At 42.4% G+C, this 27243-nt stretch overlaps 1 protein-coding gene across 2 annotated transcripts in view; it reads right to left on the minus strand.

Annotated features, from left to right (window-relative positions):
• Positions 1–718: 718 nt before the first annotated feature.
• MED13L (mediator complex subunit 13L) overlaps positions 719–27243 on the minus strand; it is a 306114-nt gene continuing 279589 nt past the window's right edge. For both annotated transcript variants that reach the window (XM_043557691.1, XM_043557690.1), the window contains exons 18-31: positions 26455–26634; positions 25631–25854; positions 23560–23752; positions 22466–22898; positions 21680–21899; positions 19539–19727; positions 16252–16475; positions 15912–16054; positions 12618–12776; positions 10900–11076; positions 9528–9685; positions 6709–6870; positions 4536–4648; positions 719–3598 (exon numbers count right to left, since the gene is read on the minus strand). In XM_043557691.1, coding sequence (XP_043413626.1) covers positions 3466–3598; positions 4536–4648; positions 6709–6870; positions 9528–9685; positions 10900–11076; positions 12618–12776; positions 15912–16054; positions 16252–16475; positions 19539–19727; positions 21680–21899; positions 22466–22898; positions 23560–23752; positions 25631–25854; positions 26455–26634 — 2708 coding nt within the window. In that variant the 3' untranslated portion in view covers positions 719–3465. The remainder of the gene's footprint in view (positions 3599–4535; positions 4649–6708; positions 6871–9527; positions 9686–10899; positions 11077–12617; positions 12777–15911; positions 16055–16251; positions 16476–19538; positions 19728–21679; positions 21900–22465; positions 22899–23559; positions 23753–25630; positions 25855–26454; positions 26635–27243) is intronic.

Consider the following 27243-nt stretch of genomic DNA (forward strand, 5'->3'; position numbering starts at 1 on the left):
CTAAATAGAAGAAGATTAAAAGCAAGGTTTCGGTTTATCCAAACTCTGTAAGTTCTGCCAAGTCCTGGGGTTCACCATTTTAGCACGAGATTCCGCTCCTAAAAGCACGCAGGTTTTTCCTACTGGATGGACCCCAGGGGAATACCACGGTGGCTGCCGCATGGTCCACCAGAGCCCTGCTTGTACCCGGGGTGTTCAATGGCACACTACTCTCACCAGCCTATAAATGGGGCAGAGAACAAGGAGAGATCTGTTATTTCTAAGGCACATCAAAAAGAAACTGGCCCAGACCATGAAGAGAAAGGAAGTAGAAAACAGACTTGTAATGTCTCCTAGGATTGACTACAATCTTAGAGCTGGGAGACACAGATCTGATCTATTCAAAACAGTTAAAGAACTAAACACAAGGGCTCCTAACTCAATGCTGTGTGTGTGTGTGTGTGTGTGTGTGTGTGTGTGTGTATGCGCGTGCATGCGTAGTCTCTAAGCACTGCTCTAGGAATGTAGTTGTACCTTGGAGCATGAGAATGAGAATACAGTCGGAGAACAGGTGCTGGTGAGGGTGATTAGGGCAGTAAAAGTCAATGCCCGTGTTACTCTGGAAGGTAGAGCCCGGCTACTAGCCAAGGACTATTCAATCCATTATACATGCACCTTTTGAACAGGCTTAGATGATTCTGTTACAGAGGCAGGATGGGAGGGAAAAAAGCCACTCAAATTTCAGTAATTCAATAATTTATTCCTCTAAAAAAGTGTGTAAAAGTATATAGCTCTCATTCACAAGGTATATATGAATGACATTTAAAATGGAGGCCTTTTAGTATTGTTTCTTTTTATCAAAGTCTCTTAGTGTACTGTCCCAGCGCGATACTGTGGTTTTAAATGAACTTCACATATTTTTGTATTCTTTCAAATTGTTTGCTATATATAAAAGAAGCTCACTGCAAAATGCTTGAAGGAAAAAAGGAAACCAAAGAAATTCAGAACTTCCCAGAAATGTACAGCTTTTACATTTAAAAAAGGTTCTGAAATATACATACAAGCATGCTGGACAACCCCGCCCCTCTCCCCTCCCCATTTCCCCCTTTTAGTTCAAACCATGGTAAGAGTTCTGATTTCTGCAGAATTTCCAAAATTAAAAATAAAAAAAAAATAAAATAACTTCTCACTCTGTAGCAAATCCAGGGCTTGTACATTTCAGATTAATTCAGTAAAAAACTCACAAGTAAAATAATGCATATTTAAGGGAAATATTATACAGACTTTTTCACACAGAAGTACATAATAAGATTTTTTAAAATCTATTGCCATTCATTTATTTTTGCACAAAAACGTATAAATATGTCACCAGCTTTTCTTAACTTAAAAAACTTAAATAAAAGACACCAGATGAAAACTACCCTTTGCTGCCTTTTTTTTTAAATTTTTGTAGGGGTTTTTTTGTTTTTTGTGGTTTTTTTCTTTTTTTGCTTAGAATTGGGTTTCTAGGGAAGAAAAGCCCCTGCATTAAAAACAGCCCATATTAAAAAAAAAAAAAAAATTCAAAGTTCTGATGAATTCTGGGAAAAAAAAGCAACCCCAAAGTGGTAAAAGATTACAAATATCTACTTTACAATTTGTCTTCTCACCAAGATAATTTTATACAAGTTTACAATCTTCATCATCTATGCTCTTCAAAAGGCCTTGAGAATTTTCCTTTCTGATTAAGAAAAAATAGCACTGCAATATTTTTAAAGTCAATTTTACACTGTACACATTAGATACAAACGGTTTGATATATCAGATTTTTTTAACCTATACATTGCGAAAGTCACCCCCACCCCCAACTGGTGGTACAGAGAATAAAATTATCCATTTACAAGTTATTTCTCTGCTTACATATTCCCACCACACAACTTTTTTTTTAATATAATGTTTTAAACGTTAGATTATTTCAAGAAAAATACTTTTACAAAATCATATCAGTTATTACATTTTCTTTTTTTTTTTTTTTTTTTTTTTTTTTTTTTTTTTTTTTTGTTAATAACCAGGATATGGAAGTCTCTTGGAAGAACTTTAAAATTTGCATGATTCTCTCTCCACAGATGACTAGAGCTCGACAGCCTGACCAGCGCGGCTTGCGGGAGGCAAGCCCGCGCCCACTGCCCTCAGACAGAAACGCGCTGCGACGTCAGGGTCAGAAACGGGGTCTTAAAGACAACCCTCTTGGGCCTGGAATGAGGAGTCATAAAATACTTCAATTAGCCATTAATGCTTTAAAAAGGCATTTTTTTTTTAAAAAGTCCCACCACAAAGGCTCAACTTCAAGTACTAATTTAATGGTTAAGTTGTAATATTTCTTTGAAATAATATTCCTATGGTCCAGAAAAAAGTCACCATATTTATAACTGATTTTATGAGCAAACACTTTCAATTATGATATGTACATGAGTCCCTTTTGATCTAATGAGAGGAGAGACCTGGCTTTCAATAAGAATTCACTAGAAAATATATTTCCGTTGTGACTATATAAAACTAATGAAGGTACTTGCCTCCATGGCTCTGGGTGGAGCTTGACTGCCTTCTGTATAAAAATGTTATCCTTCATGAAACGCTGGCCACTTTTAATAAGAAACATGGCAGAATGTTTTACCCAGTTTGTTCTTAATAAAGCCTACTGCTGGGTGGTTTTGAATAGATTACTTTTTAGGCATGTCTCCCCAATCTGTTTTCACTCCTTTTCCGGCTTCTAGGACAGAGGTATGTAGTCAAAGAATCCTATGGTGGGTCTGAGTTGGGTTTCAGCTACTGTACCTGGTCCTCATGACTTAAAAAAAGTAAAAGTCACAAAAAAACATATGACAAAACAACTTAAAATAAATAAACAAAATGAAGATGTCTCCAGACCTTTTGTATCTACACACAGGTATGAAGTCGACCAAAGCATTCATGCCAACCTAGATGGGACCACTAGGGAGACAGAAACCCCATTATGAAATCATATACTTGAGCTGGTTCTTATTTTTAAAAAGTTCCAGATGATGGAGTTCAGGTAACCCACAGGCCACACACCAGTAACTAGAGGATTTCATCCAAAAGGGCTAAACTGCCCTTGTTCTTAAACGGAGACTGGAAACACAGACTCTTGTGCAAAAGGATACTGTCTCTTCTGTTGCCCTCTTAAAACCACCACCACCACCAAAAACTTCCTGTGGACCCGTGGTTCGGGGCTGCACACACCAGAACACTGGCTAGAAGTCACCGCTTATGGAAGTTTCCAGGTCCATGAGAGAAGTGTCAATGCATCACTCTGGTAATGAACACTGCAGAAATGACATGTGCCTGCCGAGGAGTAGTCACAGTGCAGGACTGTGGAGAGCGGTCTCTCAAGAAGAGCGTGTGGGGCACGTGCAGAGTGTAGCAGGTTCCTTGGACTCAGGCTGCAGGGAGGAGGAACCGAGCCAGAGAGAACAAGTGCTTCTCCAATTAAAGTATGTTCATGATGGCGTTGTACAACTGAGTGAGCACCACAAAGTGGACGGGAAGGCAGGAGGTGCGGTCCTGGGTGGCCGGATTGCACGTGAGCCAGGACAGAGCGTTGTACTGCTCCAAAACGAACCTGCCGGAGAGAGTACACAGGTCAGGGCCACGGGCCACAGCGGTGCTTTTACATCTTAACGTTCCACAAGTCAGCAGGACGAGGTTCCGTGTATGTCAGTCTTTCGCTTGCCCCCGGGTTTCCTCGTGGTTCTTTTCCCCCCGTGCCCACCTCATCTAGACCCACACTGTCCAGTATGGCAGCCACGGCCACCAAGTGGATTCGGATACGCTGTATGTCAAAAAGAGGTGCTGGATTTCAAGGAACTCGTATTTTAAAAAAGCGGGCGAGATGGCTCATGAATAGTTTCATGTGGGTCAACTACTGAAATGATACTGCTTTTCGTATACTTGATATTACTTTGATGTGTCTTTGATAAAGCTGATAAATTTATTTTTGAAATTAACCTCATCCATTTATTTTATTATTTTGATGTTGCTACTAAAAACAACTGAATTAGATACGCAGCTCACATTATGGTTCTACTGGACAGTGCTGCACTACAGACCCCGAAAGCCTGAAAAATCATGGTGACTGGATTCTCGCTTAACTATAACTTCTAAATCATTTAAGAGTTATTAGCGAACACTAGAAGACGCTTGCATACTTCCTCAAGGTACATGGAGAATGTTCATGGTCTGTTAAAGTGCGAGAGAATTAGCATACACTTCTGGGAGATATTTCCCAACTGTGGAATTTATGCTCCCATTTTATTTATATAATCCATGTCAGGGGGAGTACAAAATGCTTTCAAAGCCAAGTGCTTTATGTCCCAGGCTCGGTCTTCTAACCACCCACCCCTAATTCTGATCTATTTTCATCACCATAAAACGTCTCCTGTACACAGGAAGCACGGGCCACTGTACGTGCACACACTTTAAGTAAACGCCTTGGAAAAACAAAACTAAAGGAAGACTGTAGCAAGCTGTAACTGCTATTTTGCCTTAAAACAATCTACCTTAAAACGTCAGATGTGGTTTTGGAGTCAAGAGGATGGGGAACCCGCTGAGAATTCCTGGCAGGGAGAAGTTCATCCGTCTGTGCTACAGAAATGTGGTGGTGCAGCGAAGCCTGGCAAGAGAACAAACATGGTTACCTTCCCGGCCTCTCGGCTCCCAGGAGCCTCAGTTTTAAGCTCTCGGTAACCCTGATGTGATCCCAAAGAACTCCACACCCTGGAGGTGGGAAAAAAAGCTAGCTTTGCAAATACCAGTGCGTCACAAATGATTCGATAATGTGCCTCTTCAGGTCTTCATCTGTAAAAGGCCCCACCATCTCCACGGCCTGGATACGGCCGACTCTGCCCTTGTGGTGGTTGTGTAACACGTTCTTCCATCCTGACTTCCCGTAAGTGGATAGATCTAGAGGCTCAATTCGGCTCAGATCCTTCTGGGGGACGGGGAGGGCGCGGGGTGCAAGCACACTTCGTGGCTGGCGCTACGTGCTCCCTATGCCTCACCTCGAGAGGCGTGAATGCGCGCCACCCCACGTGCAGCTCGGCTCATCGCTGCCGTCAGCAGGTTCCCGGCACGCCCCACCCGCTATCATGGCTTTGGCACACGTTATGAAATAACCGAGACAGGCAGTGTGTTGAGGACAGCTAATATAAATGCTTCTTTATTTTTTAGGTTTCAGACTAATGAACTGTTGTTCTAGTAGCTTCAAAGGGTGACTAAAATATTCTGGTTTTCAGCACGAACCCTTGGATTTGTTTCAATCTACTGCTACCATTGTTCTTTTTTATGTTCAAATTGTCCCATCCTTGGGCAATGGGAACCCTCCAGTTGGCGGGCCCTTTGAAGTAACTCTAATTATCTTAAGTAACTTCCTTGCTTTTAGGTGTGACAACATATCCTAGGTTCATCTTGAATATTTCTTACTTCAGACCTACAAATCAGTCAATTCTTCAAAGGAACTCCGTTTCTTTTGAATGATAAATGGTATTTCAGAACCACAAGTGCAGCAAGACCACTGTTTCCTGATCCTGTCGCTGCTCGTAAGCTTTTTCAGTAGACCGAGCTAAAAAATATGTGTATCTCTCCTAAGAGGAGAAAATAAATCGAGGTTCACAGTGACAAGTCTAATTCAAAATAAAGACGACACCGACTTATGTGGTAGAACTTCCTTGATTTCATAATAATATGTTACAGCCATTAGTTGAAAGAAACTGCTTCAATTGTTTTTGGTTTAACCTTCCGTTATTCCTTTTAGAAAATACAAGTAGGGGTGTGTGTGTGTGTGTGTGTGTGTTTGCACACACTTTATCAATTACTACAAGGTAACCTACACTCCACAGAATGATTATATTATAATCATCCTCACTTTGTTATGGATAACTAACACTCCACTGAATGGATACACTGGTTTATTCGGCCAGTTCTTTACTGGTGGACCGTCCCGGTGTTTCTAATCTTTTACATTTATCATTTTTTGGTTTTGTCAGTTTCTTCTGAATAGATTTCCAGAGGTGGCCTCGCTGCATCAAAAGGGAAATGTGCTTGGCTGCCCTACTGGCACCAGGGCCATCTCTCCACAGTTCTGCCAATGGAGCATGTTGTCAAACTTTAGGCCTTTTGCCAATCTGTGGTTGAGACATGGATTTCATTCCAGGTTCTTTCATCCAAACTGGAAGTAGGAGATCTTTTATTTTAACCCTTAATTTGCATTAAAAGGTTCTAAGACACATACAGGAAGGAGCATGTGTAAATAAATGTAAATTTAGCTGCCTCTTGCCCTACTCTAATGAAGAAAGCTGAAGCTTGTGGGGGAGGGGGGGGCAAAGGGGGAGAGTTCAGCCCACAATGATCACATCCACCCAAGCTTAACTTCACCGGTGGCAATGCATTGTGGACTTGGGAGAAAGACTGTTACATACGACCACGTATCCACCCGACATGGGCCCTGAGGGCCCCACAAAGTCTCCTCCTTGGGTTAACGTGATTGCTTCCCTTGTGATGTGGTTTCGGGTTTGTCTCCTAAATCCTGCTCCCCGCCTGCAACTGTAATGAAAATGTCCTCAGAGTATAAGTAGATGTGAAAGAAACAGGGGACACAGTGAGACTGTGGTGACTGAGACAATTTCAGCAGAAGTCACTCCTCCCCCCAAAATTCAAATATGACACCAAACCAACCTTTAGGAAGAGGGGGCACTGGTTCTGAGCCTGGGGACACGATGACCAAAACCACTGGGGGAGATTCTCCGCTTTGGCAGTTGACACGAAATACCCAAGGGCCAGGGGCTGCTGCTTCAGCTCCTCGGGTGCCTCTCTAGAAAGAAGACGCTCACCCTGACTCTGAAAAACAAAGTCCCGAGAGCACGATCAGCGTGTGACAGACACTTCAAATAAAGCTCTGAAAATCAACTTTTTATCAAGTCCCTCTGCACATCACAGTGCCCCCTCTGACAGCTTTTCACACAAAAACGCCAGGTGACCGAGAAAGGTCAACAAGGAGAGGCACGGTCCCTGCTGCATGGACAGACGTCGGATGAAAACTATGGCCCAGGCAGAAGGTACCAGCAAAACTAACTACATCAGTCAAGCAAATACAGGTTTATTTGCTCTGGTTTCTTTTCTGTTAAATGTTGGGTGCGTTCCGTGGCATCCGGCATCCAACTACACGCGGGAAGAATGGACTCCGGCAGCTGAGGGAGCCCCCAAGCCCAGGTGCTCCTTCACCAGCAACCAACTAAAATACACAAGCGCACCTGACCGTCTACTGTCAACAACACGGACATTGGGAAAACAGGACACTTCACGGCTCTTTGGGTGGCGCCAGTGTCTCTGACCTCCCAGCAGGGGGAGATCTGCCTGTGAAGAGGCCTTGTTTTCACTCTCCGCCATCTCCTTAAATACAAGACTCCTGCAAGAGCCTGACTGTGCATTTCTGCAACTGGCATTTTCCTCATCTTTGATTCTTTTAGCTGGCTTCAAGGGTTGAAAGCAATTATGCAATTATTATTATGCAAGCAATAATAAGTAATCGTTTGTTTTCAAAGGCCTTCTGTTTTCAGGGGAAAAAATCATCCCCAACTATTACATCAAGTTGTATTTTTGGTTAAAGAATAAAAACTTACCCCAGCCTTGAACAAATTCTTTTCCCTGTTGTAATGTCTTAATTGGATATCAAAGAATGTTTAATGGTTCAGAAAGAGGAAATACTGAAAGCCTCTCGGGGGGGGGGGGGGGGGGGGTTCAGCGGGCTGCAGGTGCTGAGGACCGAGAAAAGGCCGCCTGACTAGCTTCAGAAAACAGTGCGGTTTAAACTCTGACACTCCATTACAGACTTAGGGCTTGAGGCTCCAACAGAGGCAGAAAATACAGCAAACCTCTGTTTCTTACAAAACTAACCTTACACTTCAATTACCAATTCTTTGTTAATGGATAAACCAAACTACAACCACCACTACAGAAAGGGAGTTGCTGTTATTTCCATTTCACAGATAAGGTAACTAAGGCTAAGACAGGTCAAGCGAGTTTGTTCAATGCCACAAAGCTAGAAGCCATACAGCTGGAACTCGGAGCTCCATTTACCAAACTCTAAGGCATGCACTCTTAGTTGCTATTTGCCTCTAGAATTCACATTAATCCTAAATTACAACTACTTAACGTAAAATCTGTGGACCTGGTTCCTGTCACACCGATCTCCAAAGAACCAATAAACTGTCATTAACTGGCAAATGACTATGGAGGAAATAAACACATTTAAAATCCCTTCCTTCTAGAAAGGAAAAATGGGAGGGAGGTAGCTCCATGAGGATAGTTTACTGAGTTGCTCTTCCCTGGTTTTATCTGCTCTTTGACTAACGTTTTAAATCTTTTCTCTTGGTTGTCCTTCAGTGAACTCCAGGCTGGCAATAAAGTTCCACAGACAGAAACCTAAGTCCTCTAACTACAACTCTGTGTCTAAATGAGCGTGAGCAGAGTTGGTTATTCCTGCCCACTTTAAGATATTAGACATAGCCATTTTTCTATGCCTTAAACCCTCAATCTCATATTCTAAACAGAAGATACAAGAGAGTAATAAGGCATGAACCATCTACCTTTTTTTTTTTTAATGTTTATTTATTTTTGAGAGGAAGAAACAGAGTGTGAGTGGGAGAGGCGCAGAGAGAGAAGGAGACACACAATCGGAAGCAGGCTGCAGGCTCTGAGCTGTCAGCACAGAGCCCGACATGGGTCTCGAACCCATGAGCAGTGAGATCATGACCTGAGCTGAAGTGGGACACTTAACTGACTGAGCCACCCAGGCGCCCCATGAATCACCTAGCTTTTAAACAAAGTTAACACAAGCTATAGCAGAACCTTTAACTCTTCGATCCTCTGTTAATCCACCTCCAATATCCCTGGGATATTTAAAGGTGAAACTGGTTGTAAACTCTAGTGTTTTGTCTTAATCCTAGGGCATTAACCTGGACACTTCTCCAAAATCAACCTGTGGGCCCTTGCCATTTTGGCAGCTAGCTCCAGAAAAGACTGGAACTGTATAAACAAAGGCACCAGGATGTAAAACAAGAACAGTAAGGCTCATTTCAGAATAATCAACCATCAACAATGTGTCCTTCAATTAACACAGTTACTTTACGTGTTAAAAAAGAAGGGCCATTGAACTAGCCTCTGAAAAGCCACTATTTTGGCAAAAAATAAGAAATAACTGGGAAGCAGCAACCAATCGACCAAAACTAATTTTTGCTAAGAAAACAGTCATTGCAAAATGCCTTCCTGCTGATAAAACATATTCATCAGGAACATTTTTGGGAATAAGAACGCATTTCTTTCAAATTCCTGCCATCATTCAAAACAGAACAACTACAGAGTCACTTTTCCACACTGATTTCGCTCACACCAGGGACCAAGACCATCAGGAAGAAAGGCGCACAAAGCAAAGAGGCAGGCAATCACACTTCTGGAGGATTACTGCCCCTGAAGGCCCTACTTCAGATCATTCTTACCCGACTATGCTGGAAGTGAGAGCCCACACCAATTCCAGAAGGAGAGCCTGGGGAAGGAACTGGGGAGGAGTTGGGAGAGGAATGGAGGTTGCCAGTCATTAAGATGCCAATGTCATTATCCATATCATCTGGGAATGGAAGGTCGACAAACATGTCATCTAGAAAGGAGGGAGAAAAAGCACAAAGATTTCAAAAATAATCTCTATCCGCAACTTCAACAACATACTGTTTTGTTGGCCCATCACCATTACAAGTGCATGCTGTTAACAACGTGGGAAGATTTAATGTGTGACTACTGGATGGGAGGTACTGAAAATTGTTTTTTTCATTTTATATTCTGTTCAATGATCTTCTAATGTGAAGTATTAACAGACTGGAGAAATAAAGAACATAAAACAAAACTCCACGCTCTGTAGAGCCTCCAAGGGCACATAAAAAAATGGCAAAACAGCTAAAGAAGCAATTTAATTATTAAACAAAGTTAAAATTGACACCATCCAAGAAAACAGCAGACTCTGTCCATGCACCCAATTAGCATCTAAAATACCAGAGGCTGAATTAATGCATGTTAATAGGTGTGAACTTGCCCTGAAATTGGAGACCTATTCCAAAAGCAGATCAAAGTGTGATGTTTTCACTAAGAAATCCTCTCCCACATTATAAAAGTAAGGTACACGCACAACAGAAAATTTGGAAAGAGAAGTATAAAAAGGGAAAACACTATCACCCAAAATGCAATTACCGTGAACATTTTTGCTACAATTCTTATTCGCATATCGTTACTCCATTATGATCAGACTGTATATAAAACTTGGTATCCTTTAACCCTCCCCATTTAACAAGAGTAAATGTTGGTAGGTGTTAAAAATTCTTCAAAAACCAATGCAAATGGCTACATAATACTGCACATTTTACAGTTTATAAACAGCCGCTGCTTAACAAATGCCTTCATAGATTTTCAAACCAAAAACACTGATTAAGAGTAATCAAATCAAATAATCAAATAATGGATTCCCCCCGACCGCTAGAGACAGGAGCTACTTCATGCCTAGTGGTCTTCATCCTTCTCCAATCCGATCACCAACTATTTACTGCAAGAGTGGCACCCATGTGCAGGACACTACAACCGGGTATTTTTTGCCGTTAGTGATAAACAGAACCCTAATTATGCGAGAGAGGGAAATATTTATTTGGGCTCGGTAACAGCGCACACAAATCTTCAAGGCCAGACAGACTGCCCCAACCCCGAATACCCTCTTCACGTTCTCTACGTTGCTTATTGCAACACATGCAGCAGGGCGCCGAGCGCACCCTTTAGCTCTGCTCCTGTGGGAGACCTGGAGCTCTTTCCTTTCGCGCCTTCCACACTCACCGTTGTTGGGGCTGAACCCGTCTTCGTTGGGATAGTTTGCCGGGGCCACCTGGATGGTTGACGAGGTGGGGAACACCAGGATGTGTGTGCAGGAGGCATCTTGAGGGGTGTTCAGCTGCGACGACTGCATGTTCAGCGCGGTGCTTCGGCCAAATACAGAGCCCATTGTGACAGCGTCTTTCAAAAAGACAGAGAAAGAGAGCGAAGTGTACCAATTCCTTCTGTGCGTCGGTAAGTAACTCCAGAAACGAAGTTACAGGAGAACCTGAACTGGAGAGACAGGAGTCTAACACAACTGCCAGGATGGATACACATCTGAAGTTCGACCTCACTGTTAAAACAGCTTCCAAGAAATAGACTCTAAGCACAGGGCTGTAATAATCCAAGCCTCACTGAACATGGGAAAGGTTAAAATAAGATCAGACTGAGCCCACCAAAATTTTTTTTTCTTAAATTTCTACTTTTGTATTTTAGAAGGGGAGAGAGTGTGTGTGTGTGAATGGGGCACAGGGACAGAGACAGAGAATCCCAAGCAGGCTCCACGCTCAACACCGAGCCCAACACGGGGTTCGATCCTACCACCCTGGGATCACAACCTGAGCTGAAATCAAGAGACAGACACTCAACTGACTGAGCCACCCAGGCGCCCCACCACCAACTATGTGTTAACTACTTATTTAAGAAGTAGTTCTAAAATAGATCTATTTTCTCTTTTCCTGTGGTTGCTCACAATTTATAAAGTTCTCCTAAATAACACAATTCTGTAGACACGGTACCATTCAGCGAATAACTATTATAACTAACACTTATTGAATGCTTACTACGTGCCAGATTCTGTGCCGAACTCCTTATTCACGGACGTCATCTCACTCAGTCATCGTGGCTACCCTGAGGTAGAACTATTATCCCCATTTCATCGTGAGGACACAGAACAAAGACGTTGTGAAATCTGCCCAAGCGGTGCAGGCAACAAGTAACCTGGGGCCTAATGAGGCCAACACGGGACATCTGCCTCTCACTGGACTGATGGCAAATAACATCATCTCACATAACACTACTGGTTTTTATGGGGATGGAATCTCCCATCTGATCAGAGAGAACTGGAGGATAAGAACAGACTAAAAAAAGGTATAAAACTGCTTAGCTAAAAAATCACCAAATTGCTTAGTTGCTAATTTTTTAAAACTTCTGTGGCCACAATCTTCTGGCTAGCCACACACTGGGAGTCGCATTTGCTGAGAGCTTACCACGGGCCGGATACTGTGCCAACTCTTCCAGCTCTATTTGCCTCACCATTCCTCCGCAACCACATCAGAAACACTGCAAATATCCTCTGGAGGCTGCTTACAGATTCCGTCAAATATGTGTCTTCAAACACACACTCCAACACGTATCAGGGTGGTGTTCACTTTCGTGGTTTTTGGAGGGTGATCCTCATACACTAACAACAAATTAGGGTCGGGCAACAGTAACTGGCCACGACTCTAAGAGCTCTCAGTCATATCCGGGACTTATGCTGTCTTCCAAACTACGGTCAACAGAGATAACAAAATCACAGACCAGTCCCCTTAGAAGAGACCAAATTTTTGAACCCTAAATACAATCTTTTCTCACAAAGATAATAAAGATCTATTCTACACTTGCCTGTAGACTTGAAGACAGAATGGACTGAACTGATGTGATAACCTAATTAATGAAAACCGTAAGAGGAGATTTACCTGGCATCACTACAAAGGACCCCTGGGGCTCCATGGCAACCAGGCAGGCACTAAGGATAGAGGGAGAGTCAGCGGCAGAGATCCCACACATCCGGCACACGTCCTTGAGCCGTTTGCTGATTGTCTGTAGTGAACATTCGCCAAGGAGGATACTCCAATCTGAAACCAAATATCACAGTCACACGCAGTCTTCAGAAATTCATCGTGATAGGAGGTTTGAGCGTTTTACCGGATTTGCCTGGTAATTGAATTTCCAGGACTGGGCCCCAAAGGGAATAAGGCTTTACACAGGCTCCCCTCCTCGTTACAAAGAAAACGTTACTTGGCCTCCCTTACACGTCATTTACGAAGACACAAAAGGCCTCCTATTCTGTATGCTGAAATCATGTCTGAAATGACCTGGGAGAGTCCGGCACAGACCCAAACAGATCTAGGTGCTTCAAACGTTCTTCGAGGACGAGGCCAGTCTGTTCCATCCTTGCTCCTCCTCCTCTTACTCCATGTCTGGTTCTTTCACCGTCCCCATCAGCCCTTTTCATTAGAAGAATGACAACGGGGGGCAAACCTCAGTTCTGTTTACTGCTGTCTGTTGACTGTTTCCGGGAAAGGCAAGCTGAGCAGAAACAACGGGAACCCTTCGTAGAAGGCCCCAAAGAGCTGATGAACAATGGGTGTGAGTGAAGCGCTCCAAATGATGTGACACTAATTGTTCAGATTAAAACGCTGGCCTAAGTGTTCCTTCTAGTATTTGTTTACTGCCTTCACCCAAAGGTACTATGTGTACTCAGAGAACTGTAGAGGGTTATGTTACTCCAGGAATGGAAAAGGACTTAGACCTCTCTTTTGACCCCCAACACACATCACGTTCCCGTGGCAGCACACTGCCACCCATGTCGTGTCCACCAACGAAAGACTACTCCACCACAGGTTCTCTGCTTTCACATAGTTTTTTCAAAGAAGCTGATCTCCCTGTGAAGAGGTGAAAGGAACAACTTTTTCTTGTTTCTTATTCCTAAAAAACCTCCAACTGAAGTGGCTAAAATAAAAGTGGCCGAGTCATGAAGAATGTATTTTTGAAAATTATAGAAAAATCAAACAGGTGTGAGTTCTGTATTTAAAACCAAGTAAGAAAGGAAAAGCATTACCTGAATTTTATCACAAACACTGGTGATAAAAAACAGAAATTCACAAAGCTAACTGAAATCTACAGGCTCCCATAGAAATGCAATGTGGTGCGGGCCTTACATCCCCAAAGGGATGGAATACAGATTGGTAAACTGATTTCCTGTACACTAGGCTCTTCTTGGTGTCTTTATCCCTCAAAAGTACATTTTCTCTCAACCTTTTGATGGGATCAGTCACACTTCTATCCCTTTCCCGTAAAAGATAAGAAGAGTGCCCCTTCTAAAAAATTATACAAGGGAAGGCAATGGTCTTCGTAACTGTCCAAGACAGTCACCAAGTGACTAGACACGGCTACGTTTTTATCCCCTCTTCTCCTTTTCTATTCTATTCTGACTTTTCCCAAGGGTTAAGAGTAGCTCAAACCCTTTAAGAGAGAAGATTGACTACAAGGCCGACCAGGAGAGAGGATAGGACTTCTGACAGAAATGAAATGAATCCCCCAATGCATCAGACCTCCAGGCTACTGATAGAAATTCGTTATAAGTATGCTATTCTTTAAAAAATGAAAAGGGTAACATTTTCTATTGGCCTACAGTATAACTAGTAAAAAAAATTTTGCACACAATAGATTCCCAACAGTTACCTAATACTTCTGTAATTTAATACACGTAGAAACTGCCATTAAATCCTGATAGTTCACTGACCAGAGCACTTGCTATAATCCAAGCTGAATCGCGTGAGAGGTTTTATTTCAGGGACTCCACAAATACCTGATATAAATTTCATGCAAAGAAACAATATACGCATTCTAATGCAAGGGTCCGCAAACTATGGTCTGCAGATCAAATCCTGCCTACTGCTTTTTTTTTTTTTTTTTTTTGCTAAATAAAGTTTTATTGGAACACAGCCAAACCCGTTCACTTAGGTATTATCTATCTATGGCTGCTCTGACTTTACAATGGAAGAGCTGAGAAGCTACAACGGTGAAAAGCTGGCCTGCAAAGTTGAAAATATTTATTACTTGGCCCTTTCCTTAGAAAGTCTGCTGACTCGGCTCTAATACACCTGCATGCACAAAACCACCAAGCTAATCTGTGCTTTGCTTTTGTGGAGACCTTAGAAGGAAACTTCCCCCATCTCTATGTATGTATTGAACTTCTTATAAATGTGTCATTAATTAATAAGGCTTTAAAAAAATAAGGTAGGCCTATGCATACTGCTCATGCAAAGTAGCTACACCAGCACAGCAAATGAGCTGGGCTCAAAGCCAGACAAGGCTGCTGCCACCGATCAGTTGTGTCGTTAGTTACTTTTAGTGCTCTGTGACTGACTGTTACATTTATGACAGGAAATATTAGCAGTTGGCAGGTATATTTAGGCATGCAACTTAAAAAAAGTCTGCTCTCTTAAGCTTCCAGGCTGAAAAATATCAGACAGTGGCAACGTGAATAAAGACTATTCCAACTTGCACCTACTTGTCCTTGTAAATCAGGATTGTCTTGCTCTTGTGCAACCAAAACAAAAACACACAAACTATATCACCATCAATCATAAAAAATAATAAAAGAAACCTAAATCGATTCTCCTCTCATCCATCTCTCTTTAATTTTTTTTTTTTCAACGTTTATTTATTTTGGGGACAGAGAGAGACAGAGCATGAACGGGCGAGGGGCAGAGAGAGAGGGAGACACACAAAATCGGAAACAGGCTCCAGGCTCCGAGCCATCAGCCCAGAGCCCGACGCGGGGCTCGAACTCACGGACCGCGAGATCGTGACCCGGCTGATGTCGGACGCTTAACCGACTGCGCCACCCAGGCGCCCCTCATCCATCTCTCTTTAAATTTTCATGTTAAAACTGACTTGATCTCACTGACCCAGTACAAAAATACATGTTAGAAATTCAATTTACTATCACTTTTATATTAATACATTCTTTTTTGTCTTATACACTGGAGTTCAAAATTTAAGATTTCTTTGGCAAATGGTTTTGTTGATAATGAAAAGTTTAAAAACTGCTGGTTTATCCTGTCCATTTAAAAGAATCAGGAAATATAAATCTGCTTTATTCTTACTACCAACTCTACCATTTTCTCTCTCAGCTCAGTTAGGGACATGAGTTCAACCCTTTTCCGTTGTTTCCTGTACTGACTGCTTTAGGAGTCTCTCACCTTTAAGCTCTCCATGGCCAAGCCGCCCAAGTCTGCCGATTACAACTCTCCAGGGTAGGGATGTCATTTGGACAATACCTATGCACCACTCCCATAACTTCTGTAGTCCAATTTTACGTGCAGATACTTTACTCCTCCGTGACCTACAAAAGAAAGAAGTGGGGAAGGGGTCCCCAAATGAGTCAAAGTTATTGCTTAGTAAGACAAAACTCAGAAAATTCCAAAGAACCCACCCATCACACAGCGCCTAGTGCATTTAGACAGGAAAATCAGAAAGACTCATATCTGAGGAAAGGCACAGTATCGATTTATATGTAGCATAAACACGCAGGCTCCTCACCTGTTTGGTAAAGCAATATTTACAATACAAGTTTCTAATAATTCCCCGTGGAGGTCAGTGCAGGAAGCCAAAAGCCAGCGCTGGTCATGAGACAGACAGTAGCCCACAAAGAGCACGTTGTACTTCTGGCTCGCCTCCCCAAAAGTTTCTCCCAGCTCCGTCTGCTTATCTTTAATTGGGGCCAATATAAAAGGAGGGGAGTAAAGCTGGATTGGACTGGGTCGCTGAAATCGAAATAAAAGTCAGTGTCAACATAACGCCACTCAACTCAACATTTCCAACAAAACCCAGAACAGCACTTGAAACCAATAGGGAGTAATGACGATAGACTGCCCCCCCAGCAGTATTACATACGTAAATAATAATGGTAAAACAGAAAACAAAGATTGTGTAAGTGACATCAGCTAGGAAACCCCAATCAGACCAATGCTTCTTTATTAAAACAAATTATTATTTTAGTAAGTAAATTAGCTCAACTTCATTAGTCATCAAGACAGCAAAAATTAAAACCACAATGAGATATCACTATATACCCACCAGAAAGTCAAATAAAAAAGAAAACACTGAGTATCGGTGAGAGTGTGGGGCAACTAGAACTTTCATACACTGATGGTGATGAATCACTTTGGAAAAGTGTTTGACAATATCTGCTAAAGTCAAACACACATACCCTGTGCTGTGACCCAATCAAATGGATATATATGTTTACCAAAGGACAGGGATTAATCATAATAGCTCCAAATAAAAAATAACCTAAATACCCATCAACAGTAAAATGGAAGATAGACTGTGTTACAGTTACACAATCAGAATATCAAACAGTAAGGAAATGAAAAAACTACCACTACAAGCAACAGCATAGATTAATCTCGACACTGAGTAAAAGAAGTCAGACACAAAAAATATATAAATTATGTGCCTCAGTTTACATGAAAGTCAAAACCAGGCAAAACTTTGCTGCTTTAAGTGTGAATACTGATTACTGGTAGAATGACTAGAAGGGAACAGGCTTCTTATGTTTTGTTTCTTGTGCTTGTTACAAGCTGTATTTAGTGAAAATTCATCAAGCAGCATACTTATGCTCAGGTACTTTTTAGTGTGTAAATTATACTTGTGTGTGAGTGTGTGTGTGTGTGTGTGTGTGTGTGTGAGTGATTTAAGAAATCAAAACATTAGCTGTTACCAGTAAGACAAACAATGCAGTTAAACTGTGACAAAATTTAGTTGTCACCATTATTTATAGTTATTATACACATTTCAACAATAAACTAGAGTAGCAGTCAGCAAACTTCTACAAGAAGAGATAGTAAATATTTTAGGCTTTATGGGTCTCTCTTCTTATGAGTATTCTTCTCTTTTTAAAAATGTAATAATCATTCTGGGGCTCCTGGATGGCTCAGTCAGTTAAGTGTCCGACTCTTGATTTCGGCTCGGTCATGATCTCATGGTTTGTGAGATTGAGCCCTGCATCAAGCCTGCTTGGGGTTCTCTCTCTTCCTCTCTCTGCCCCTTTCTCATGGCCTCTCTCTCTTTCAAAATAAATAAATAAACATTTTTTAATGTAATAATCATTCTTCTTTTTTTTTTAATGTAATAATCATTCTTATCCAGGTCATACAAATACAGGCTACAGGCTTGATTGCAGCTATAGTCATAGTTGCTGACCCCTAAACTATACATCCAAAATAGAGACAGATATAGATAGATCATAAAAAATAGTTAATAATGGAATTCCAGAATTTTAAAGCTAAAATAAAGACCTGAGACAGAATCTAATCCAATTCCTTCATTTTAGGGATCCAAAACACAGGCCTAGAGATATTCAATAATTTGTTCAAAGTTTCAAAGCTAATCTTATCACTGATCCATTCATTCTCCCTACACCTGGAAAGTCTACTCCTAGGTATTTACCAAGAGAATGGAAAATATTGTAAACACAGACACTTGCGCACAAATGTTCACAGCGGTGTTGTTATTCACGATAGCTAAAAAGTGGGAAAACCCAAGTGTCCATACACCAAAGAATAAATACCCAAAATGTGGTATATCCATACAGTGGAATATTATTTAACCATAAAAAGAAATAAAATACACATGCTGTAACATGGATGAACCTAGAAAACATGCTAAATGAAAGAATCAGACATGAGAGGTTACAGACTATGTTCCGCGCACATACAATGTCCAGGACAGGCAACTCTGCAGAGACAGAATGCAGGCTAGATTCTAAGTTTATAAAGAAAGGCAATACCTCGATTTCTGGAGACAAAAGAAGAAACAAGTAGAAATAAATTCATTTTTTTTTAAATCCTAGAAAACACGAATGGGTGAACTAAAATAGATAAACTGCTCATGAGAATGGAAAAATTAAAACTCAAAAGAATAAACCAACCTAAACAGCCAGAGACAGAAACTGTACACAACCACAGAGTGGAGGTGGCTGTCGGCTAAGCAGCTGCTTCTGATGGGAGCAAGGGACAAGTGTGCTATTAACTATAAAGGCCTCATTTTTTTCCCTAAGCTCTTACTTATCCAAGTGAGTTTTTTCAGAAAAATTTTCATCACCAACTAAAATCAGCAGTTTTTGGTGTTTTTGAGTTTTTTTCTGGTGAAGAGGTATTTGCTGGCTTTTATTAACGGGTGATCTTTCATGCAATAGAAGTTGCGGGAACTGATTTTTGAAGGCTCTGAGAATTCTAACATTGCCCTGTTCATCCATCTTCAGGATAAAGTGATTAGTGAAATGAAAAGAAGTGTACAACTTCTGTCTGGTGCTTTCAAATTCCCCTAGAGGCGCCTATCTGTGGGAAGCAGGTGTAAGAAGATGGAGAGAAAAAGCACTGAGACCAGGGAGGGGAGAGCAAGCTCCTGTAAAAACATGCAGCAGAAAACGAGGGATCCCTGCAGGGTGATCGCGCACGCAAACAACTGTGGTAGGAGGGGAGCAAAGAGCCAGGGAAGGGAGAGACTTAGTGATTTAACACACAGATTAGCTTCCAAAAAATAAAGAACAAAATAAACATAGGAAAAGTCGAGCATCGCTAAGTAAAAGTGGTAAGTGTGTTGCTGCCTCAGGACCTACATCAAAAAAACACCGAGAGTTCACCGGCCTCTCATCCCCCAAATTTCACAAGTGGAGAGAAGTATCTCCTCTGTTTCAAATTAGGAATCAAAGAAACCTACCACTCTTCATAAAGGCAGAAGGCCAACCAGGCAACCAACCGGCCAGGTTTGCACCTCCCGCGTCAGAGTGCTCTTTCCGAAGCTTCTGCTGTGCTACTACCTACCTCTGGGTTCTTGAGGGTCATCTCGATGCTGGCGGCAGGCCCAAATCCCGTGAGGGACTTAATGTGGATCTGTGTGGGCAGAGGGCGCCGGCACTGGCAGTACACCGAAAATGCCATGGACTTCAAGTACTGAATGTAGAAAACTTGTTCGTCCTTCATTGTCTGCAGCATGTACTGGCAAGGCACGATCTACACAAACACAAACGAAACCAGAAACTGGGATCGAATGCGCCAACAGGAAAGCTGGAGGACAAGACGGCGTGAATTCTTTGCTGAATGGGGGCAGAGAACTGTAGTTTTGGAATACGTAAGGGGCGCCTGGGTAGCTCAGCTGGTGGAGCTGCGACTCTTGATCTCAGGGTTGTGAGTTTGGGACCCACTGGGTGCAGAGATAACTTAAAAACAAAATCTTAAAAACAAGATACAAGAGGGGCATCTGGATCACTCAATCGGTCAAGCGTCCAACTCTTGATCTCAGCTCAGGTCATGATCTCACGGTGTTGTGGGTTCCAGCCCCGCGTGGCGCTCTCTCTGAGCTGACTGCACGGAGCCTGCTTAGGATTCGCGCTCTCTCTGTCCCTCACCTGCTCGTGCTTGGTCTCTCTCAAAACAAATAAATAAACTTTAAAAAATCGATTAAGTAAAATAAAATATATAAATGCCAAACATAATATAACTCAATCTTAATTCCTTAGATGGCATAAAATCCTCGAGTACAAAGGTACACCAACAATTGAAGAAGAGGGTGCCATCCTGTCGGTCAAGTTACAGTCACTTAGAAATTACCCTGTTCCTTCGAGGGATAAATTCTCAATTTATTGTTGTCATGCTCCAAAATTTTACAATTTGCTTTTTCAACGTTTATTTATTTTTGGGACAGAGAGAGACAGAGCATGAATGGGGAAGGGGCAAAGAGAGAGGGAGACACAGAATCGGAAACAGGCTCCAGGCTCCGAGCCATCAGCCCAGAGCCTGACGCGGGGCTCGAACTCACGGACCGCAAGATCGTGACCTGGCTGAAGTCGGACGCTTAACCGACTGCGCCACCCAGGCGCCCCTACAATTTGCTTTTTAATGTAGCTCTCCTTTTTCTCATATACACACATAGTGTGCATCGTATCTTCGGGATTATTATCTAAGCATCAGAGACACAAACTTCACAACAATGAAAAACAATCAATCTGTTCTGGTAACTAATTTCGATATTTTAATTGTTAAGATGGCTTTAGTGAAAGTGACAGTAAAACAAAACCCAAACACCCAAGGCATCATTTTTCACCTATTATCAAAATCCTATACAATTATTGCACTATACAGCTGGCAAGGCTGTAGTGAAAGAGGCACGCTCACTCAGTGCTAAAGGGAATGTAAGTAAGTGTAACTTTCTTGGAAAGGAATCCGGCATTATTTATAGGAATCTATAGGTCTAAGAATCCACTTTAAGAAATGACCCAAGGGGCGCCTGGGTGGCGCAGTCGGTTAAGCGTCTGACTTCAGCCAGGTCACGATCTCGCGGTCTGTGAGTTCGAGCCCCGCGTCAGGCTCTGGGCTGATGGCTCAGAGCCTGGAGCCTGTTTCCGATTCTGTGTCTCTCTCTCTCTCTGCCCCTCCCCCGTTCATGCTCTGTCTCTCTCTGTCCCCAAAATAAATAAACGTTGAAAAAAAATAAATAAATAAAATAAAAAAATAATAAAATAATAAAAAAATAAAAAAGAAATGACCCAAACTGTGAAAAAGAGATTACACAGAAAGATGTTTGTTATAGCTTTGTTTATAATGTGAAAGATAGAAACAAATTAAATATCTAACTGTATGGTAATAATTAAATATGGAGAATATGCAGTCATTACAAATGCTGCTTGGGAGAATTTTCAGTAACATAGAAAAGTATTCAGGAATAATGTTAAGTATAAAAGGACTAAAAATAATACTAAAAGTATGATCTCAATTCTATAAACTGACATACACAAAAAAAGGCTAAAATACACCAAAATGGTGATGGTGGCTTAATCTAAAGGTAGAATTATGAACATCATTTCCTTTACAGCTTTATGTACTTCCAATGAAAAAGAAATCACAGACCTGTATTTACTTTCATAAAAACAACAACAAAAGCTAAAAATAAAGTTGCAGGCAGTTACCTGGAGAATGAAAGAATTTCTCATATGTTCGGGTAAATTATCCAGCATCTCTGTGTAGCAGCGCATCAAACTCAACAGCCAAAAGTTTCCGGAAGTGGAGTCTTCGTCTGCAGTGTAGGTGAAGGGGTCCACCATGTAAATGACCACAGCTGGAGGATAGGCTTGGCTGTCTGCAGAGTCGGGTTCAGTGGGAATTCCTATTCTTTCCCTTTCTGTGACACTGCAGAGAGAGTCACTTATGAGATGCACAAATAAATATAAATTACACAAAATACATCAATTCCCGAGGACACTGACCCCCTGGACAATGATTACAGATCGAATGTAGCATTGATATGTTTCGTATTATCCAAACGAAGGCAAACCAAGCCCGTTAGCACCAAGAGAGACGGGAAATGACAATATACGACTCCTTTAAATGGGAGATCTCTTTTTCGAGTCCTTCTTTTCCTTGGGGCCACATTCTAAAAAGATGTTTTATACTACTATTAATGTGAGTGGTAACAGCTTACTAATACTATATTATGTTCATATAATAATAATAGTATTAACAGTACCAGCTTCCTATGAAGCCAATAAGCTTAATAACAGTAAGTTCACACGGAGTCTTGGATTTCTTAACACCGGAGCCACAGACTGACAGTCATAAGTTCCCTTTGGGAAGGAGGGAAATAGGGCGCTTCACGAGCCTTAGAGATGCAGGAGGTGAGGAGGGGCGTGGGGTGCAGAAGAGCAGGGACGGGGTCCAAGCCGAAGCCACACACCATCCACCGGCGGGCAGCGTACCTTTCTTGTCCATCCTGTGAGGGCTGAGAGGAGCTCTGCCCGGGCTCCGGGTCTCCGCCACAGCCTGCGCTCCCTTGCGTTCTGTCTGCAGAACTGGCCCCACTGCCGGGGTTCTGCCCTCCGACGCTAGCACTGAATCCTGAAGAAGAGGTAGTGCTGATCTGGTTAACAACGGGGGCGGGGGCGGGGGCGGAGGCGGAGACCGGCGGCACAGAGGACCCGGAGGCCGAGCTGCCTGCCGCGGGGTTCCCGGAACTGCTGCTGGAGGTGGGGTTGAACGCACTGCCGGCTGAGGGCGCTGCCGATCCTGAATTTGAAGCTAGAGGCCCAGCGTTCCCGGGGGTGGCTTGTCCCTGTGCTGCTGCTGGTGGGGACTGGTACTTAGGTGGTATCAGCAGGCTGCCATCGAGCTGCAGAGTGGCTAGATAAGGTGCTGAAAGAGTACACGCAGAGAGGGAACGTGAGCGACACTCCGCGGCGTCAGACCCAATCAGCAAGCAGAACGGTCACGGTTTCAGAAAATTACATTTTCAGGCTGTGATGCTCTGACTATGACACCCAAGATGCTATCTCCACGCTGGAGCATAGGCTTATATACTCTGCAAATGTGGAGCTGAACACGGGGCTACGTGTGACAGTTCTGGTGAAGAGGCTTATTTGAAAACAAAGAGAAAATTAACCTTTCGGACTGAATCTGTCTGCCTTCACCGCAAGCCGTGAGGCCGGGGTCTCTTCCGGAGCCATCACGGCGTATACCACGCTCCTATGCGCAGCGGGCTTTAGAAGCTTCCAAGACTCTCTTGGGAGTGCGGGTTTAACTTAAGCAGTTAAACCAAGTCCTGCCGCTAAGTTTTCAGCATGTGGAGTAAATTAGATATGACTTCTTTAGGCAACTTTAAATTGCTTTTAAAGAATGTTGTGCACGTAAAAATGAGCATTTAACGACCCAGAACGCAGAAAGTAGACCTAAACAAATACGGTAATGGAACACCAACATTACCTGAGATAAAAGCAGCAGAACGCTGCTTCCCAAAGGGTGGCAATCTGCTATTTTACTTCTCAGATTCTACTTTGCCAAACAAATTCCCATTTACCTAGGTGATGGCGGCAAACTTGCGCATAAAGTTTGAGTCTGGAATGATTGTCATTCTCCTCGCTGCTCCACGGCTGGTTAAACCACTCGCTCACAAGCTCATCCGTCAGCTTCTGTGCCACAGTCTTTCCCACGCGCATGATCCCATCTCGTAGCACTTTGCAGATGGGCTTGTGCTGCCCAAGCCGACACATCTACACCACAAACAAGACCGTTACTTACAACAGGAACCACGCCTGTGCTGGGGAGGGGGGGACACGACGACATTCTCTACCACGCACGCGGAAGTACCTCGTGTTTTCTTTTCGCATTAACACAAGCACCCAAACCCACGTTCTGAGCTGGTCCTTTTTGCTCGTTAGAATGTGTGCTGAAACTCCTATCTGCCTCTCCAAAACCTGGACTGGGCCCCTCTCAAGAAAAATAAATGTTTCTTCACCCAGCCAGTTCCTCCTGCACAAGGGAAGGTCGCTGAGTACTACCTGATTGCTAATGGTCAAATAAAGAATTAACCAGATTCCTGCCTACTAAGGCTGACTGAGACATATGTCCGCTAAAACCTCTTAAGTAATCCCGACTCATAATGTTTTCCCATAAGATAACATTAAAATTTTATGGGCCATCTGTTACACTGTTACAGACATTTGGAGATCACCAAGAGCAGAGGCCACTGAAGCAGGGGATATGCTGATCACTTTTTAAAAGTAAATAGTTGTTTTAAGCACAATGAGATTCTGTTGTTAATCTCTGGCACATTAAATGGACACTTGCAGCCAAGAATTAATACAACACACCTGCGAAAAGTAAGCTACTTAACTATCTATTCAACAACAGGAGAGCCCATATCATCCCTTATTACAGCTGATAGCTGAAGGCCTAACTCAGGCCCTACAAAACCCTCGTAACCAGGGACACACTATGACCAAAGGAGCAGTCCTAATAAAGTCATTAGGATCTAAAAAGATCCCTCGATCCTTTTATGTTTTGTAACTTCTGTTGAAGGCTTCGTTCAAGAGAAGGGCCGTGCTTTAAAAAAAATTGCTTACACAAGTTTTCTGTGTTACGGTCCTTATGATTTAATATTATTACACATCCACGGACCAGGCACTGTGTAGAAATTACTAGATCTGAGGGTTTCCTCCAGGGGCTTAACTGATGCCATCACCTCAGACATTACCATCTCCTCACTTCTTTGTAGCAAGACATAAGCTCACTATTTCATGTGCACCCATCCATTTCTAAATAGTGAATGTTCTGTTATGACATATTTTTGAAATTCAACTTGGCATCATATTTAACAAACACCCTTGTAATGTTTATACTATGCCTGTCACAGCTCTTCAAAAATACTAATTTCATTTAATCTTGCCAAAAATAAAGATATTAGAAGTATAAGGTACAAAGAATTTAGTGTATGTACACTCTGGCTGAAAAAATGTGGAACTTACTCTTCAAGATACACATGATCCTAATTTTTCAAAAGCAATAGTATTTCATGTAATAAATATACAAAATTATCTACCTGGCTTTTAAATTATTATGGTTATTATTAACCTGTATCAAAATTTTAGTATTAAGATGAACGTAGTGTTTAAATACATAACACACAACAGGGACATGATTCATTAAACTCGTCTTTTGACACAGAAATCTTCAAGCTAAACATTTTCATACTGTTTTCAGGAACACCCCCCCCCCCCAGCCCTGCCCACAAAGAGATGTGCTTTCTTTTTGTAAAGGCCATCTTCTGAACAGCCAGAACACCCGCCCCTGGTAAGCAACACTCTTAAACTCAAGCACATAAATCAGGAAAAAACAGCTGACAGAATTGTACATGGTGTGGTAAGGCCAGTAGAGCAAAGTCTTCTAAATCTAACAAAATGTAAAGCACAGATGGGAAAAGCAATTGACTTCCGGGAAAACTTGCCAACTTAATTCTCTCCTCCATCCTCCAACTATCTGCAAATTTCCTTTGAGATCTCCTTTGAAGATACTTGCTCTTTAAAACTCAGCCACAGCTAGAAACAATCTGAGGACTCATGTCCCAAAAGCGATTTTCGGGTCGTTCTCACCTCATATACAGCGCTCAAGTCCCTGAAGAAAGTTTTGGCTCCTTCGAGCAAGGCCTCGTTTTCTGGACACACCACAATATAGGCAACATCCCGGTGGCCCCCATAGGGGTCCAACAGCAGCCTCTCCCAAAATGGCAAGGAGAACGGCGAGATGGTGAGGAAGTCCTTGTCATAGCCTACCAGCAGGGTGGGGATGGGCAACGGCTCAGGAGATTCTTCGGAACCTGTAACGACAGTGCAGTTCAGGAGGGTGCTTCCCACAACCGGGACACCTTAGAAGGTCCCCGCTGCGTTAGTATTAGTTCTGGCATCAGAAGTTTCCTTGCAGGTTCGCAGCGTAACTCTCAACAGTACTCTTCAAATCCTCTAATTATATGGCTCCTGATGAAGGACCTAACTTAAATGAGTCAGAACATGCTTACAGAGGTTCGAGAAGATCAGAGGGCAGACTAGAACAAGTTAAAGTTAGTTTTCCAAGCAGCACTACATTGTTTCCTTTAAGCATGATAATCCCGGCTCTGAAGAAGTTGACAGAACTAATTCAGAAGTTCATCCAGATGAAAATACAATGAGGATCAGGAAGATGAGGAAAATCTAATGGATACTCTATTTAAGGATCATTTTCCTCATTGACCTTGTTTCTGCCAAGGATGCTAAGAAAACGTAACTCCAAACTGACTTTAGGAAAGAAAAGAGATTATAAAGCTTAACAGTCGTGAAAAAAAGGATGCTATTTTGCCAGTGAGGCGAGGACTTGGCAGTGACTAAAGCTGGTTTCTACGGCAACAACCTATGAAGGAACTGAAAGAGGGAAGAGGTTCTACCGTAGGTCCCCCGTCCTGCCATCTTGTGGAACTGCTGCCAGGTTAGCGGTCCCTGCACATGCTGGATATTCTCCCAGGTCCTGCCCGTGCGCTTCTTCTGGATGGCGTCTTGGAGAAAGGGCTGCAGAGACAACAGCATACGGACCACATCTTGGGAGGAGAGCATACTGATGTCCAGCACTGGAAGAGAAGGGACACGGAAAGGAACGGAAATCGTAAGGGGGGATCGACACTGTCCTCTTTCCTGCCCTGATTCTGGACCGGAGTTACGGCCCATGACAAAGATAACGCTGGTGGCACGTTCTATTTTTACTAGATTCTAAAATGCTAGACTTACCTGGCAACAGTAAAGGTATTTTATTATTATAAAGTAATTTATAATTTATTATTGGAAATAATAAAAAGAGAAGTACGTTACTCTATATGCAAGAGGTTAACTGTAGAACTGCTTTGAAGTAAAAAGATGGATAGACCTGCTCTTTCAAATCGTATGAACCTGTTTCCAAGGTTACATAAGAAACCCTGTAAAAGTTTCTTAATTATCGTATTACTTTTATTTACAAACACCAATGTTCTGGATGTGTTAAGTGGGGGGAAAAAACCTACACAGAAGCTTTTAAAAAACTGTTAAAAACGCTCCTACTGTAAAATATTTTCACAAAACACTGAGTGCACGAAAGAGAACGGCGACCTTGCACGCAGGCAGAGGCACAGGGCACCATGGCGAAGGCAACGCCAGGACGAGAGGCCATCCACCCAGAGGAGGGTGGGACTCAGGGCTTCAGAACA

Source organism: Prionailurus bengalensis, chromosome D3, assembly GCF_016509475.1.
Source record: "Prionailurus bengalensis isolate Pbe53 chromosome D3, Fcat_Pben_1.1_paternal_pri, whole genome shotgun sequence".
Lineage (NCBI taxonomy): Eukaryota > Metazoa > Chordata > Mammalia > Carnivora > Felidae > Prionailurus > Prionailurus bengalensis.